The 17,500-nt window shown below is 38.2% G+C and overlaps 2 protein-coding genes across 5 annotated transcripts in view; one reads left to right on the forward strand and one right to left on the reverse strand.

Moving 5' to 3' along the window:
- The window catches only part of LOC123516792 (holocytochrome c-type synthase-like), a 24,834-nt gene extending 14,678 nt beyond the window's left edge, over positions 1-10,156 (forward strand). Inside the window, exons 2-6 of one of the 2 annotated variants that reach the window (XM_045276456.1) lie at positions 1-63; positions 669-863; positions 5,425-5,604; positions 6,299-6,411; positions 8,621-10,156. The exon at positions 1-63 is cut by the window's left edge and continues 314 nt beyond it. In XM_045276456.1, coding sequence (XP_045132391.1) covers positions 1-63; positions 669-863; positions 5,425-5,604; positions 6,299-6,411; positions 8,621-8,831 — 762 coding nt within the window. In that variant the 3' untranslated portion in view covers positions 8,832-10,156. The remainder of the gene's footprint in view (positions 64-668; positions 864-5,424; positions 5,605-6,298; positions 6,412-8,620) is intronic. The other variant, XM_045276457.1, reaches the window with a different exon arrangement.
- Positions 10,157-10,264: 108 nt separating this feature from the next.
- LOC123516793 (phenoloxidase-activating factor 3-like) overlaps positions 10,265-17,500 on the reverse strand; it is a 9,051-nt gene continuing 1,815 nt past the window's right edge. For all 3 annotated transcript variants that reach the window (XM_045276459.1, XM_045276458.1, XM_045276460.1), the window contains exons 3-9: positions 16,940-17,004; positions 12,960-12,993; positions 12,116-12,200; positions 11,888-12,001; positions 11,547-11,701; positions 11,236-11,408; positions 10,265-11,092 (exon numbers count right to left, since the gene is read on the reverse strand). In XM_045276459.1, the coding sequence (XP_045132394.1) occupies positions 10,925-11,092; positions 11,236-11,408; positions 11,547-11,701; positions 11,888-12,001; positions 12,116-12,200; positions 12,960-12,993; positions 16,940-17,004 (794 nt within the window). In that variant the 3' untranslated portion in view covers positions 10,265-10,924. The remainder of the gene's footprint in view (positions 11,093-11,235; positions 11,409-11,546; positions 11,702-11,887; positions 12,002-12,115; positions 12,201-12,959; positions 12,994-16,939; positions 17,005-17,500) is intronic.

A 17,500-nucleotide genomic window follows, 5' to 3' on the forward strand; every position in this document is an offset into this window, starting at 1 on the left:
CAAAATGTTGAGGCTATTGCTCCTCCTTCAGAATGTCCCATGCACAGAGAAGAGAATCAGCAGGTAATATAATATATTTTTTATTTGAAGACAAAATACAAGATTGTTTACTCTTGTTTTCTTAACTTTTTATGTAGGTCTTTTGTAATTAGTACAAAGGAGAATAAATAAATGGATGCAGGGGATAAGTAGTACTCCTATCAATTGAAGCTTTTAAATTTACATTCCTTTTATAGGCTTCTAATAAGAGGAGGCCCAATAGAGGTCTTTAAGTGGTGTAAGGAATATAGCAATAATGACATAAGCAAAATTCTCATGATTAGTAATGAGGATAGAACAAGAAGTAATGCATTCATGTTTTGAAAAATTAATTTGAATAAGAGAGGAAAGAATTGGTTATCAAAATACAGTAGTAGATGAATGGAATGCACTTAGTAATCAGATTGTTAGTGTGAAGTTATTAGGAAGTGACTGAGAAAAGTTTATGGATTGGGATGATTGGTGGAAATATGTTGGTATGTTTCATACAGGTACTGCTACATTTAGCCCTAATGGCTTTTTGTAGTTTTATTTTGTTCTTGTGTTCTCATATTCCAATATATTATGTAACTTTATTATTTAGAGAGTTGTATCTGGTCTGATATAATGGTCACCCATTTCCTTACTAGCCTTCTTTTCAGAGTTTTCCATCTGAGTGTCCCATGAGTGGAGGTAAAGGAAAGGGCCCAGCACATCAGGCAGGACTTCACTATGGTAAAGAACATGCTGGAAAGTATGTGGACGTCAACCCACTGAATATGGAGGCCTATCCTAACCAGAAGCCTGCACCTGACCAACCCTTTCAGCTGCCCACAGAAAGACAGGTGCACCCACTTGTAATTACCTTGTGCTGATCAGAACATGATACTCAGGCCTTTCAGTGCTAAAGCTTTTAACAGTGTTGGGTTTGCAATGGTTATGCAAATGAACCAGTTATTTGTTTATACAAAGTCAGTGTGTGATATCTTTGTATCCTCATGGTCATATTTGCTTTTTCAGTTGTATGATACAATTTCATAGTAAGATAGTGACACTGCAGATGCAGTTTTCATAGTTAAATAGTTCTCAGAATATATTATTTAAAAGAATAAAGAAATCTTTTTTTCTCTTTTTTTTCCATATGTTCTGGCCTATACCACCTGTAGGTAACTTGAACAGTATTGGAAGTGCTGTTAAGCTTGCACCCATTAGTGGTGCAGGTAATTTTATTTATAGTGGTACCCATATTAGCACCCATATCACCACCCAAGCACATCTTTGGTGTAACTACCTAGAACCTGGGTATCATGGTGACATGAAGTTAACTTTAAACCACCTGACAAGTGGCAAAGTATCAAGGCAATATGTGGTGGGATTCGAACCTATATGTTGGGAGGGGACCAAAAATGTCCCCAGGTCGGACGCCTCTCTTGTTAACGACCTCAAATGCCTTGACACCTCCCTCAACTTTTTTTACATTAACTTCTGCAACATTTGTGGTCTTAGATCTAATTTTCAATCTGTAGAACACCACCTCTCTTCTACTAAACCTCATCTTCTTTTCCTCGCCGAAACACAGCTGTCTGAGGCAACTGAGGGTAGCCCCTTCTCTGTTCCCTCCTACTTTCTCTATTCTTATTTTCATTCCAAAACTGGATGTTGCATCTATGTGTGCAACAACTTAACCTGCTCTCATGCCCATGCTCTTGAGTCTTCCGAGTTTTCCACCATCTGGCTTTGACTTAACAGTCACTCTCAAACTAAATTCATCTGTGCTGTTTATCTCTCCCCTAACTCTTCTGACTATAGTAAATTCTTTGACTACTTAACTTCCAAAGTGGAGCACATTCTGTTCCTCTATCCTTTCGCTGAGGTTTCCATTCTTGGAGATTTCAATGTTCACCACCAGCTTTGGCTTTCCTCTCCCTTCACTGACCATCCTGGTGAACTAGCCTTCAACTTTGCTATTCTCCATGACCTAGAGCAACTGGTGCAACACCCTACTTGTATTCTTGATCTCTTCCTCTGTTTCTCACCTCTACTCCTTCAGCTTATGCTGTCACCCTTTCATCTCCGTTGGGCTCCTCCGATCACAATCTCATTTCTATGTCCTATTTCTCCAATCCATCCACAAGATCCCCCAAAGCGTAGGTGCCTCTGGCGTTTTGCCTCTGCCAGCTGGGGGGGACCTGAGGAGGTATTATGCTGATTTTCCCTGGAATGATTACTGCTTCCGTGTCAGAGACCCATCTCTTTGTGCTGAATTCATAACAGAGGTGATAGTGTCTGGCATGGAGGCATACATTCCTCATTCTTTATCTCAACCCTAAACCTTCTAAACTTTGGTTTAACTCAGCCTGTTCTCATGCTATACATGATAGAGAGGTTGTCCACAAAAGGTACTTGAGTCTTCCATCTCCTGAATCTCATGCACTTTATATCTCTGCCCGGAATCATGCTAAGTCTGTTCTTCAACTTGCCAAACGCTCCTTCATAAGTAGAAAATGTCAAAATCTTTCAAACTCAAACTCCCCTCGAGACTTTTGGCATCTAGCCAAAAACATCTCCAATAACTTCACTTCTTCATCTTTCCCTCCTTTATTTCTTCCCGATGGCACCACTGCCATCTCTTCTGTCTCTAAAGCTGAACTCTTCTTTCAAACCTTTGCTCACAACTCCACCTTGGACGATTCTGGGCTTGTCCCTCCCTCTCCTCCTCCCTCTGACTATTTCATGTCTGCAATTAAAATTCTTCGTAATGATATTTTCCATGCCCTCGCTGGCCTAAACCCTCTGAAGGCTTATGATCCTGATGGGGTACCTCCTATTGTTCTCAAAAACTGTGCTTCCATGCTTGGACCTTGCCTGGCCAAACTCTTCCAACTTTGTTTATTGACTTCTACCTTTCCTTCCTGCTGGAAGTTCGCCTACATTCAGCCTGTTCCTAAAAAGGGTGACCGTTCTAACCCCTCAAACTACCGTCCTATAGCTTTAATCTCTTGCTTGTCTAAAGTTTTTGAATCTATCCTGAATAGGAAGATTCTCAAACATCTGTCACTTCACAATCTTCTATCTGATCGCCAGTATGGCTTCCGTCAAGGTTGCTCTACTGGTGATCTTCTGGCTTTCCTTACTGAGTCTTGGTCATCCTCTTTTAGAGATTTCGGTGAAACTTTTGCTGTTGCATTAGACATATCAAAAGCTTTTGATAGAGTCTGGCACAGCTTTGATTTCAAAACTGCCCTCCTACGGCTTCTATTCTTCTCTCTGAACTTAATCTCATGTTTCCTTTCTGACCGCTCGATTGCTGCTGTGGTAGACGGCCACTGTTCTTCTCCTAAATCTATTAATAGTGGTGTTCATCAGGGTTCTGTCCTGTCACCCACTCTCTTTGTATTAATCATTAATGACCTTCTTAACCAAACTTCTTGCCCTATCCACTCCTACGCTGATGATACCACCCTACATCTGGAAGATCGCCCACATTCAGCCTGTTCCTATAAAGGGTGACCGTTCTAACCCCTCAAACTACCGTCCTATAGCTTTAATCTCTTGCTTGTCTAAAGTTTTTGAATCTATCCTGAATAGGAAGATTCTCAAACATCTGTCACTTCACAATCTTCTGTCTGATCGCCAGTATGGCTTCCGTCAAGGTTGCTCTACTGGTGATCTTCTGGCTTTCCTTACTGAGTCTTGGTCATCCTCTTTTAGAGATTTCGGTGAAACTTTTGCTGTTGCGTTAGACATATCAAAAGCTTTTGATAGAGTCTGGCACAGCTTTGATTTCAAAACTGCCCTCCTACGGCTTCTATTCTTCTCTCTGAACTTAATCTCATGTTTCCTTTCTGACCGCTCGATTGCTGCTGTGGTAGACGGCCACTGTTCTTCTCCTAAATCTATTAATAGTGGTGTTCATCAGGGTTCTGTCCTGTCACCCACTCTCTTTGTATTAATCATTAATGACCTTAACCAAACTTCTTGCCCTATCCACTCCTACGCTGATGATACCACCCTACATCTTTCCACATCCTTTCAGAGACGACCAACCCTTCAGGAAGTTAACAGATCAGGCAGGTACGCCACAGAACACCTGACTTCTGATCTTTCTAAGATTTCCGATTGGGGCAGAGAAAATCTAGTAGTTTTCAATGCCTCAAAAACTCAATTCCTCCATCTATCAACTCGACACAACCTTCCAGACAACTATCCCCTCTTCTTCAGTGACACTCAACTGTCTCCCTCTTCCACAATGAATATCCTCGGTCTATCCTTTGCTCAGAATCTTAACTGGAAACTTCACATCTCATCTCTTGCTAAAACAGCTTCTATGAAGTTAGGTGTTCTGAGGCGTCTCTGCCAGTTTTTCTAGCCCCTCCAACTGCTTACTCTGTGTAAGGGCCTTATCCGCCCCTGTATGGAGTACTCTTCGCATGTTTGGGGGGTTCCAGTTACACAGTTTTACTAGATAGGATGAAATGAAAAGCTTTGTCTCATCAACTCCCCTCCTCTGACTAACTGTCTTTAGCCTCTTTCTCACTGCCCAGGGAAAAAATAAAAAGCTAGTTTGCAATCTTTTGCTTTTTTTTTCTTTCTTTTACTTTTACTTCTTGACAGGCAAGGGGAATTACTAACTACTACTTAATGAGAATGATTGATAGATTGTGGATAAAAATAAAATACTTAAGACACCTATCATCATAACCGGACGTAACCTATTGGAAAAATCCGCCAGTAGGTGCACTGGGCTGTGGAACTTTCCTTCACTTACAGTACTCCATGCTGGGAAACTACAGCAATAGAGGACAGCCAATATCCGCCATCATAGCAGATACAATTTTATACTTCTGGTAAAACGTTCGTGGTCGTATTCCAGTCTGGAGGTTTCGTAGCTGATATTGTCTACCTCCTCTGCTCTATATTTTTCATGTAAGAGAAAGAAAACTTTGCAGTGTTGCAGATTTTTTAAGAATCTGGCTTGGTTTTGTTACCTATATCTTTACAACAAAGTGGATTATCTATATCAGTTGTATGTGCTGATCAATGAGTTTCTTGCATAATACTGAAATGTCAAGGGAATTGGGGATTCTTTCAGCCCACAGGTGCAGTGATCTATAAAACATCTGGTGGAAACCTCTCTAGGGAAGTCTTCCATTGTACAATGTATTAGTTTAAAGCCAAGATATATATTAGATTATATAAGATGTTTGAATGTAAATTATCATTGTCAAGTCAACCTATTAACTCAAGGTATTATTAGATGATTAAGATTGATGGAGGATGCATTGTGGAATGTGTGAAGAGTATATGGAGTAGGAGGAAGATTGCTAAGAGTAGTAAATGCATTTTGCACTTTTAGGTATATAAGAAAGAAGAATCAAGTAACCTTCTCTTCCCCAAAACCCATAGGTCTCATCAATCCCCAAAGCTGATGGAGATGGGGAAAATTGGGTCTACCCATCACCACAGATGTTCTGGAATGCAATGCTCAGAAAAGGGTGGCGATGGAAGGATGACGACCTCAACAAACAGGACATGGATAACATCATTCGTATCCACAATGTAAACAATGAGATGGCATGGCAGGAGGTAAGTGATGCCAGCCTTGGTTTAAGGCTGGATTTTTATTACAATCAAATTTTCCTCATATGTAGTGAGAAAAGTTTTCATGTATAGATTAGAATGTAATCAAGCTCTTAGACTCTCTCTCTCTCTCTCTCTCTCTCTCTCTCTCTCTCTCTCTCTCTCTCTCTCTCTCTCTCTCTCTCTCTCTCTCTCTCTCTCTCTCTCTCTCTCTCTCTCTCTCTCTCTCTCTCTCTCTCTCTCTCTCTCTCTCTCTCTCTCTCTCTCTCTCTCTCTCTCTCTCTCTCTCTCTCTTCTCTCTCTCTCTCTTTGTTATCATACTCTTTTAGCATTCAGTAAAGGGAGGATATAATGCAGATATATATCTACTACGTGGGGAAACAATTTGTCATGCTGTCAGAAATACTGCGAAGACATTGGCAGATAATGTCTTGGCTGGCTGTGAGGTGTAGATAATTGTGACATCATACTGCACTATGATATTAAGACTCACTCTTTTTCCTGCTTTCTATATTCATGGTTTGGTAATCTACTCTGGCAGTTTATTATGATGAAGTGAAAAGGATGTTCTGTTGTAGATGCTTATCTTGCTCTGCCTGACCATCAGTGTGGGAACACAGCTAGATTGAGTTGAAGTGTAGAAGAGAACAGCTATTTCATGTATATGGCATGGCTAGTACATGAATTGTCTCCCTCACAGGTGCTGCAGTGGGAGTCATTGCACAAGCATGAGTGTGGCAATCCCAAGTTGAAGCGTTTTGGAGGAAAGGCATCTGACTATTCACCTCGTGCCAGATTCAGGAGTTGGATGGGGTAAGGATCATGGTTACAGAGATCAGATAAAGACCATGACCACACCAAGCTAGTGTCAGGCATCTTAGTTGTGAAAACCTATTGCCATTGTTGCATATAGTAGACCTGCCTATTGTAAAACTAAATTGTACTGACTCATAGTGTTGTTCATCATTCTGCCAGATTTCCAACCGAAACATTAAGCCTTTACTATTCACGGTTCTTTAATCATATTATTATCAACAAATGGCATTCTAAAAATATTCTGATTATTTCATTAAATAGCAGATAATACAAATAAGTGTTGTATACCAAATAAAAGGAAGGTATTTCATGGACATGTATGACGATGTGGCATATCAGATCGGATGACATTGCCACTCACCGAGGTGGGATTTTCCTTTGGGGAAGGAGTGGGAGTCAGGTCACCACACAGCTGCAAATTCAGTCGCTTCTCATCTGGTCACCACAATGGAAGGACACACTGACGCTTCCCTGTCTTACTGTGTGTTGAACAGCCAAACCAAAGAATTCATCTACAGAATTAATAGATACTTTAAAGAAAAACAAATCAAGGACCCCTTTTACCCACAAATCAAGTGAGCAAGAGAATAGCAGATGCAGCTGGTACAGGCAACCCCCGCTTAATGAACGGGTTACGTTCCTAAAAAAACATTCGTTGCGTGAATTTTCGTTAAGCGAACCAATTATAACAAGTTTGACTCCTGACTTGAATTTCCATTGAGAGTAAACAAAGTTAGAGTGCATCATAGTACAGTAAAAGGTTTAATGAAAGTAAAAATTATGAAGTTAAACATTTAGGCAGTTTAATTTAAGACTAAGTCATTATAATGTACACTAATATATATATGTGAGTAACTTTATAATGTTGATGATCTTAAATTTATGAATGGAGGGAGAGTGGAGCGAGAAAGACACTAGCCGGCAACCTGTGGAATGTAAACAAAAGGCACATCATTGTACCACATACAAAAATTATGTACCACATTTCCACAAGGCTTTCCATTTTATCCATTGCAGTCACAAGTTCGAGTGGTTCTTTTAGCTTGCAAGGAAGATACAGTCTCACCAGCCTTTTTAATAGAGTCTGCTGACTTGAAAATAGTAGAGACAGTAGATGGAGTCAAGCATTGGTGGTGAGCAATGCTATTAGTTTTCTCGCCTCTCGTGTCTGTGAATAATATCCAGCTTCACTTCATGAGTAAGAGACTTCCTGGTCTTCTTAGCAATGCTAGAAGACATTGCAGGGCGTTTTGATGGCATGTTGAGTGAGGGAAGACGAGCGTTTTGTCCACGAGAGGCGCTGGTGTATTCAAAGCCTGTCAGCTCGCGTGATATGGCAGGGCTTTCAAACTTGGAAAAAATTACCAGGATAAAATTTTGTTAAAGCAAGTTTGGTGTTCATTATACGAGCAGATGGTAGTAAAAGGAAACATTCGTTGTAGCGAAATTTCGTTGTGTGAACGTTTGGGGGTTGCCTGTATATCTGAAGCCATGGTGAAGAGGATTTGTTCCAGCTCAAACAAGATATGTACCACAGCACCACAACCCTATCAGCCTGTGTTTATTTCTCTGAAAAAGAACCGCTTTGCAACGATCATAAATTTTGATGACTTCTACAAGTCAGTTTGGGGTAATAACTGAAATAAAATAGTCTCATCTTATGTTTCTTTTCCCCTCTCATTATATTAGATGGAGTATCTTGAGAGGACATAACAGGAAATATTAGGTAAATTATCAGCCTAATTTTCTTTTACTTTTGTAACCAGCACTTTTACTGTATTTAATATATCTATGACATCTTCATTTCTTGCCCCCCTTCTTTTTTAACAAAGTCATGCATTAAATTGAATAAAGAACAGTTGCTCTGTTTTCTCTGAAGTATTGAGAGATATAGCAATGTTGCATGGAATTATCGGCCTCACCCTATGGGTCAGTACAATTTAGTTTTACTATAGTATATTTTTACAAGCCTGCCTAATATCTTTGTATTTCACTTTAGCTCTTCTGGTCAATGGAATGGACTTGCTCATTATGTGATATTTCTGGTCAGTACTTTCATATAAAAATGATAATTTGAATTGATCAACATTTCTAGAAATTACATGTTAAGGTTAACAAGTCAAAGCAATAGAAATTTGGTGAAGCAACATTGCCACAGAATGTTTGTCTTCATTCAAGTTATAGGAAACAAACTCATTCTCCTCAGGTATGAGCTTCCATTTGACCGCCACGACTGGATAGTGGATCGCTGTGGGAAGGAGGTGCGCTACATCATCGATTATTATGATGGTGGTCCTGTTGACCCAGAAAGCCATAGCTTTGCCATCCTGGATGTGCGGCCAGCCATGGACTCCTTTGAGAATGTGTGGGACCGTATGGTTGTGGCCTGGTGGAGATGGACCAAGAAAGGAGAGTAAGCTGCACATCTGCTAACCCAGTGGTTCCCAACATTTTACTGATTAAGTACCACATGGAGATCCAGAACAGTCACAGTGTATTACATGTTTTGTAGAAAAACTCAGTTTGATTAGATATCATATGAGATATTCACAAGTAAAACACACAAATGAACTTACAATAAAAAATACATCTCACTTTAATTCAAGGGCTGCATCGGTTTCTTCTCCACCAAGTAGTCAATACAGGGCATAACTTTGTTCACACGGTATTGGAAATTATAAATAAGAAAAAATTAAATGAGTTAACTAAAAACTGCACACCCTGTAAGTACTTGCCTACCACCTGGAAGGCCCTTGCGTACCACAGCTTGGGAACTACAGCTCTAACCCCTTATCTTCCTTTTCTATATATTTTGCATTCTGCCCCAGCTGTTGCTGATAGTAAGGAAAGATTTTCTTGTCATTGAATGTTCTTGAGCAGCAGTAGTTGTTGAGTTGGAAGTCACCACAGAAGTTGTCAGATGTACAGATAGGATGGATTGTAATTCATGCTTTCATTATTTTTTTTACTATTATGAAACCAAGTTTACAAATGGTGATGACTGAAAATACTAGAATGACAGATTAGAGAAGGATAATTGAACCTGTCTACTATATTGGTAATAAGGGAGGTGGGTTTGATTAGACAAAGGAAAGATAAGGGAAGAAAATTGCTCACAATAAAGAGCAATTATATACAGTCCTTTTAGTGGCGGCTATGGCAGCAGCAGCAGCATGAGTATCAACATTTACTTCATTAGGTACAGTTGACAATAAAAGATCTGGCGACCTTGGGACCTGAGGACGGTCAGATTTTTTGTGTGTATGTATATGTTGTATATATTTAACAGAAATGGACTATCTGTACAGTGCTTTAATAGAAGGAAATTAAACACTAAACAAAAAACAAATGCAAATGAAATTTTTTTAGCACTTCCAGTCTCTGTGATCAACAGTGCAGGTTTTCATATCACACCACTTTTTTTCTATCCTGAATGGATTTGTAATTGTCAACTGTACAGTATTCCTTAGAGAGGTTTGAATTATTATATAATTTTTCAAGTGATAAAGTCCTGTCTTATACTTTAAACTTATTTTTCCAGGTGATAGTTACTTTCACTGATTGGTAGTTCATGCTGCACATGAGCACATAATGGTGTTTTTGTGAAAGGTGTTGCTGTTATGTAGAAGGCTGACCAACCAACTAACCTAATCTGGTTAGTGGAAAATAACGACTCCACTGTTTGTGTATGTGTAAATAGGATGTACAAAAATTACTATATTAAAGATTGATGCCACTGTTATGACTTTGTGTTTATTTGTAGTCATCATATATGAAAAGCAGCACTACCATCACTATTATATTATCATTATTAATGAACCAATGTAGAGGAGGGATGACAGACTTCTAATGATTGAAAAATGTCACTTTATTAATCTGCAAGTAAAGAGTTAAATTTAAGATTATTGGTAAATGTATTAGCTGTCACTGTTTTGGAGTCTTAGACAGAGAGAAAGAGAGATTAAGTGTGAGTCAATTGATTATGATCATGGTTTACAGTTTGAGAATAACTGCTATACAGCTATAGATTGAGGACAGGAGTATTTTCCTCTAGGTGATGGGAATGTGAGTGTAAAGGTGAAGGTTGTAGTGTAGGTCTTGTGTCATTTTGCTATTTTGTTTTCATTTATCTTTTCAGGTAAGAAAATTAATTGAAAAAAAAAATTTCATCAATGATGTGATTTTTCACTAATTATATAGTTATAGGCTTGTACATTGTACTTGTTATCACCATTAAATATTAATGTGAGAGAATGAGAGTAGCATACAAAAGACAAAAGTAAATAAGGGACTAAAAGATAATAAAGAAACTAAAAACTAAGTGCATTACCAGTAAGCCATCAAGACAGGGAATTAACCTATCAACACATAAGCAAAGAGACGCATGACAAATTCTTCTGCTGGTTCTCCACTGAAGGAGAGAAAGACATAGATTAATGGATTGTAAATACATGTACTATCAGTAAGTGTGCTTCTAGACAGCCATATAAGTGACGAGTGCAATTCAAATTTAGGCATATTTTATTGTTTCAACAATAAAATCATAATTGTCAGCCACACTAGTGGAGATGGAGGGCAGCACACCAGGACCACAGACATCTGCAGTGAAACTGATGATGCCCTCCAGATGCTGGCGGCCAGACTCATCCTTCCGCAGCATTGGTCCACCCTCATCACCCTGGCAGAGAGAAAAGAAATTTTGAGAATCCCTTAATATAATGTCTCATGCTATTAATCTGTTGGTTTTATGCTCTTTTATTTCCCAATGGCCTACTGTATCTTCCTCAGTATGTTCCCATAGATTAAAGCATTGGTGCTTACATTACAAGCCCCTCTGTCAGGGTGACCTGCACACACCACACCATATCCCTGCAGGAGTCCAGGGTAGGCACTCTGCAGCATGTCATATCTGTTCTTGGTGCGATACTCTGCTACACAGTCATCCAAGGACATCACTTGCAGCTCTCCCTCCTGCAGGTGAGTTGGCTGATGGGCTGGAATGCAGGAAGAAAATTTTTTCTAAGACCTAGATTACCTATTAGAAATATACTCTGATCTAAAGGAGCTTATAAGAATCTTCATTCATTAGTAAATAAGATATTACAAATATGAGGTTGCCCTTCAAAACTTACAATCATTAACATAGCCATAGCCTGAAACAGTGACAGTGGTGTTGACTGCAGGCCTGGTGCGAGATATGCAGAAGGGATACACAGCCTCATTAAACTGTATCTTAGTTTTGGTTTTGAGCAGTGCCAAGTCATTGTAGCGGATCCCTGTTTGTGTGCTGTGTTTGGAAGAGGAACACAGGTATGAGTGAGGACAATAATATAAATTAACTTAGAAATAAGTGTATAAGATAAAGCAATTGAATACGCATGCATATAAGAATAATGAAAAGGACACTGATAAGAAAAATATGAGACAAGATAAATGTATGGGTCAAAATTTATCAAGACACATTGTCACCTACTCTTCTGTGAAGTTAGGATGGATGATGATAAGCTCGATGTCATAGTCAGCTGGACGGCTGTTGGCCTCCCCTTCCTTGGCCAGGTCCAGGTCACCCAGACGTACAGAATTCACTCTGGTAATTACCCATATCCAGTGTTAAATGTACCGATATAACAGAGAGAGAGAGAGAGAGAGAGAGAGAGAGATTATCATACTATGTGTACAGTACATGGTGATGTTTACTCACGGTTTATCAGGGTTGAGCACGCAGTACGCCGCCGTCAAAAGGAAGCGATCGCTGATGACCACGGCGCCGCACTTCGAATACAGCGCTGGGGTGATTCAGAACACAGAAAGGGAACAGATGAAACAAGATCAACATAAAGATAAAATTGATCTAGGTGATCAATGAATACACAGACTGCTGGTAAGAAGCCTAATTGTGAGCTAGCCATCATTTAGAACGTAAAGAATATGTCTAAAATTAAAGCTTGTGGATACAATAATGTAACGTAATGAAAAAAAACGAAGGAAGAGTGACAATAGATAAGGTACACACACACACACACACACACACACACACATATATATATATATATATATATATATATATATATATATATATATATATATATATATATATATATATATATATATATATATATATATATATATATATATATATATATATATATATATATATATATATATATATATATATATATATATATATATATATATATATATATATATATATATATATATATATATATATATATATATATATATATATATATATATATATATATATATATATATATATATATATATATATATATATATATATATATATATATATATATATATATATATATATATATATATATATATATATATATATATATATATATATATATATATATATATATATATATATATATATATATATATATATATATATTTTTTTTTTTTTTTTTTTTTTTTTTTCTAATGGACAGGAGAAACGTCAACTATCATAAGGAATGTTATTGTAACACCGCCGTGTCATGTGGTAAAGGTTTCTGTATACAGATACTATGAATAATTCTTACCTGGATGAGTGTTTGTCGGAGGCGGCGCGGCGTTCTGGCGGTGAAAGAAACGGAATTAATGTTAGAGAGAGAGAGAGAGAGAGAGAGAGAGAGAGAGAGAGAGAGAGAGAGAGAGTATTCAAAGTTTATTTGCCTGACATTCACCTTTTACTCGGTATCACTTCCTTGCAACACACACACACACACACACACACACACACACACACACACACACACACATACTTATGTTCTCCATGAGAAGTTCCAGTCAAGTAGGAAAGAACCGCTATTTTTTTTTTAATCTGTCTCACCTTACATATCGGTAGTAGTCTATGTAACACCTTATCATCTCTTCTCCCTCTCCTCGTCCCTCAATGCCAGCGTCCGACACGCAAACATTTTCTTTCAGTCTCTCTCTATATCTTACATATCCGACAGTACAGCGTCTTTTTATTTTCTTTCTTTGATAGCTCTCACCACGTTTTAATTTCCTGCTGTGCTATTATCAAGAAAATGTGTTCATCTTAAATTCTCGATACAATACTGTGTGTGTGTGTGTGTGTGTGTGTGTGTGTGTTTTAGAGGCTTTGATGTGGGTCAAGGATGAAGCGGACATGGGCTCTGTGGTAGCTCAGCTATAGTGTTTTTCTATTCGCGTTGGCCGGCACGTAATGGGTATACGAGTAGGAATGTGGAGGAGGACGTCTGTCGTGTTACCAGGCCATGATTATGGAACTAACAGAGAGAGAGAGAGAGAGAGAGAGAGAGAGAGAGAGAGAGTCGTCATTAGGAATGCGAGACATATTCCAGAGGTATACTCGTATTTCTGTATTAGGATGTTTTAGGATATCAGTGGTGAAATGCCACTTTCTTTTTTGTTACATATTGTGTTTCCTGATTTATCTACCTAACTTACAATTTTAACTTTACATTATCTTAATTTTTATCATGCATTGGAAAAATGGTTTTGGAAACCTCGGTAGGACTGGATCATATTCACAATTACCGAAAGAATGAAAGTTATGAAGCACGATAATAATTATTGTTTAGTTTGTCGTTCGGTGAGCAGATTCAGGATAGTTCGAATTTTCCTGCATGTGCACGGCTCCAATATGATCAGCAATGTGGACTCTAAGCCCGTATCACTGAAGTTTGCTTGTATGTAAGACGTATAATGTTATGAATTCATCTTTCCGGGACGATGACGAAGTAGTCGTGTCATTTTATTATGCAAAGAGTCCATAGCGTGAAGCAGAGGAAGTCTTAGTGTGTGCATCGAAACAGGTGAAGCTTGCTCACTGCTTCACTAAACACTCGATTTTATAGGGCACGGTGTCTTTCTTCATAGTAATGCACATACCATCGCAGAATGCTCGAATGCTGAACTAATAGAACCACTCATAGCACTTAGATAACTGTTGGCCTTACTTGAATCACAAACAAACGACAAGTATTTGACAAGAAAGAAAAACTGGCAGATGACGAGCTGAGTGTCGCAGTGATACAAGCCATTTCCCGCAATATCCACTAGTAACCCTCAGCTGTACGAGGACATTATAGTGTGTTTGTGCGTGTGTGTCTTCAGAACTTAGTTACAACACGACCACTCAAAAACCAGCTACTCTTGATGATGAGCATAATAATTGTAAATATGCAGGAGGAAGCAAAATATAGAATATGGACGCAGACAGTATCTTTCCTTAGCAACAGCGGTCAGGTCCCACGCTTCACCAGCTGGCATTACACCCACACGACAGAGGTATGTGAGATGAAGCTCTTATTGATAGGTCAGCAGGTGACTTAATAGTTTATAAGAAGTAAGAAACATTTTATCCACATACCAGGAAATATTCTCTTTATCATCTGCCTGATCACGTGGGCTTTATTGTGCTTTCTGACTTTGTTTATCTGGATATCGATTACTCATTATAATATATAGGATACAAGTGTTGCAAATCTAATGGAATTTTCCGAAATGTTTCTCGGAATTTCTGCATAACAATAGTAGTTTCAGAGATTTTGGTCTTGTTTTTGCAACATGAATCTGTGACAATACTGGAATAACGTTAAAGCTTTCATCTGAGGGCTAGGTTAGGTTAGGATAGGATAATATTCTATACTGCCCAATCACTTGAACAAAACAGCTCATTATATTAGAGGGTGGCAATTAGAGGGGTCTATAATGTTGTATTGAATTTAGTTTGCATTTCTCTGCCTTTACGAATGTGTTCTATCGTTCGTCGTAGAGTGGGAGAGCGTATTCTAGGGGTATTCTAGAGGTAAAGATAAGTGGTGATGTTGGTAGAAAATAGAACATTTTAAAGGTATGATAAGGGATAGAAATTAGCTTTCAAGTAATGCAAAACACATTAAAATCTGACATAAATGTGTCTTGCTAGATACCAGTCATTTATGATCGCTATGAAAATAAAAGATTCTATCATCCATGAAAAATAACGACGGAAATACTTGGTGAGGAAGGCTGCGGTGCAGACGCACCAATTAGCATTGTTTGATGAGGAATAAGCGGTAGATATGGAGAAAGGCGTCAGTCTTACATTAAGTAATAAGGAATGCATCAACGTCTATATTTTGATGCCTAGAATACGAAACCCGTCGAGAAAGTACCCTAGATTGTGGAAAATTCTCTAGATTTCTGGGAAAATCTCTAGATCTAGGGAATTTCACTAAACGCTAAGATTTTCGTGTTCTGTGTACATAAAACCATTGATATATCTTAACCCTTAATTAAACCTACCTAAGCTAACACCTGACCGTACTTAACGCAGGGATTGTCGTGGACACTCCTGTTTGGTATCAGTGAGACTGACGGCTTTCTCCTGTAATACCGAATATGCCATGTACTCAACTGACTTCAAATATGGGAAAAGTTTTTATATTCTAGAATTATTTGCAATCTGTGTGTGTGTGTGTGTGTGTGTGTGTGTGTGTGTGTGTGTGTGTGTGAAAATAACGATAAAAAGTCCGCAAGCAACTGACCTTGTGGAGCTGGACGCATGCTTCCTCTCCCTGTTCCAACATTTCACTGTTAGCTGAACACACACACACACACACACACACACACACACACACACACACACACACACACACACACACACACACACACACACACACACACACTAAATAAATGAATAAATAAATAAATAAATGAATAAGTATACCAAGTTTCACTAAAGTCATGCATATGTTTGTGAACGCAAACTTATAGATAATATCATATACATTCATTCACCACGAAAATATGTTGTGTAATACAGAATAATATATTGTACACATTTCATAGTTGCAATCTTTAAAAGTAACAATTTCGTTTATAAGTAACAACATTATGGGTACTCTTATGATTCTCCCACTTGTTTAAAACCACTGCTTGTGGGATTCCCAATATTCTATATCACTCAAGCTTTGACTATCTGCAGGATTCCAGTATTCATAAATTCCTTTCCTCAGCATAACCCTGGAAGACACGTGCTCTTTTTCCTCACTAGAGCTTTCCGTCTTCGCTCACTGCATCCCTTCTTGATTAATATGTTATGACACTCGCTTCACGCTCCCCTACCAACGCATTTTCCTCATTGTATACTTTTTAGATCTTGGGGAAATCCATGCATTCAGTGTGTGTGTGTGTGTGTGTGTGTGTGTGTGTGTGTGTGTGTGTGTGTGTGTGTGATATCCATTGTGTACATATTTATATTTTTTAAAATTAATTTGCTTCCTCAAATATACATAATTTTGATCTGCAAATTTCGACAGTAGTGTCTTCCATATAACTAGTTTCTTTATATTGTTTTTCTTTTATTTACTAGAAGATAACTGATCTGTTTTTTTTTTTTTTTTTTTTTTGTTTATTTATTCATTCATAGAGCTTGATGCGAAAGTTGCGCATATTGAGACAACGAGTAATTGATGATGGATGGAGAAAGTAAGGAGGCAAGGAATGAAGGAGAAGAGAGAGATGATATGATGAAGGGATAACTTACTGTGTGTTGGGGCTCCGCCTGTCGACGAAACCTGGTGCTTTGCGAGGTGTAAGGAAGGCCACAGTCTGCGAGAAAGAGATTGGTTACTTAATAAATTGATCGATTGGCCTATTGATTTAAGAAGCAGCAATGAAATCATATGAAGAGAATATTATAACTTTGTTCCTATGAAATAGCTTTGCTCTTATTATTTTCATCACTATAAATGACTTTTTTGTCGTCATTGCGGGCTGGACAGTGTACAGATGAATTAGTAAGTACCGATAAATTAAGTGTTGTTCCCTCTGTCCAATTATTTCAACCCGGACGAGTGTTTTTCTTGGTATTTGTGTCCCTTATTGTTCAGTAAAGAAGATCATTACTTGTATGCGCAGATTATGACGTCCAGGATGTGCATTTTTTAGAGGGGAAATTTAGGCCTATGAGTGAAGATTTACGTTTAGGTAGCATCCGATTTGAACGTCACTCAGATCATTACTTGTATACCTCCTCACATCTTGCCACACCACTGTTACATCGTGTAGAAATCAGTGTGTTGAGTTATTATGTAACACTCAAACC

The sequence above is a fragment of the Portunus trituberculatus genome, chromosome 41 (genome assembly GCF_017591435.1).
Source record: "Portunus trituberculatus isolate SZX2019 chromosome 41, ASM1759143v1, whole genome shotgun sequence".
Lineage (NCBI taxonomy): Eukaryota > Metazoa > Arthropoda > Malacostraca > Decapoda > Portunidae > Portunus > Portunus trituberculatus.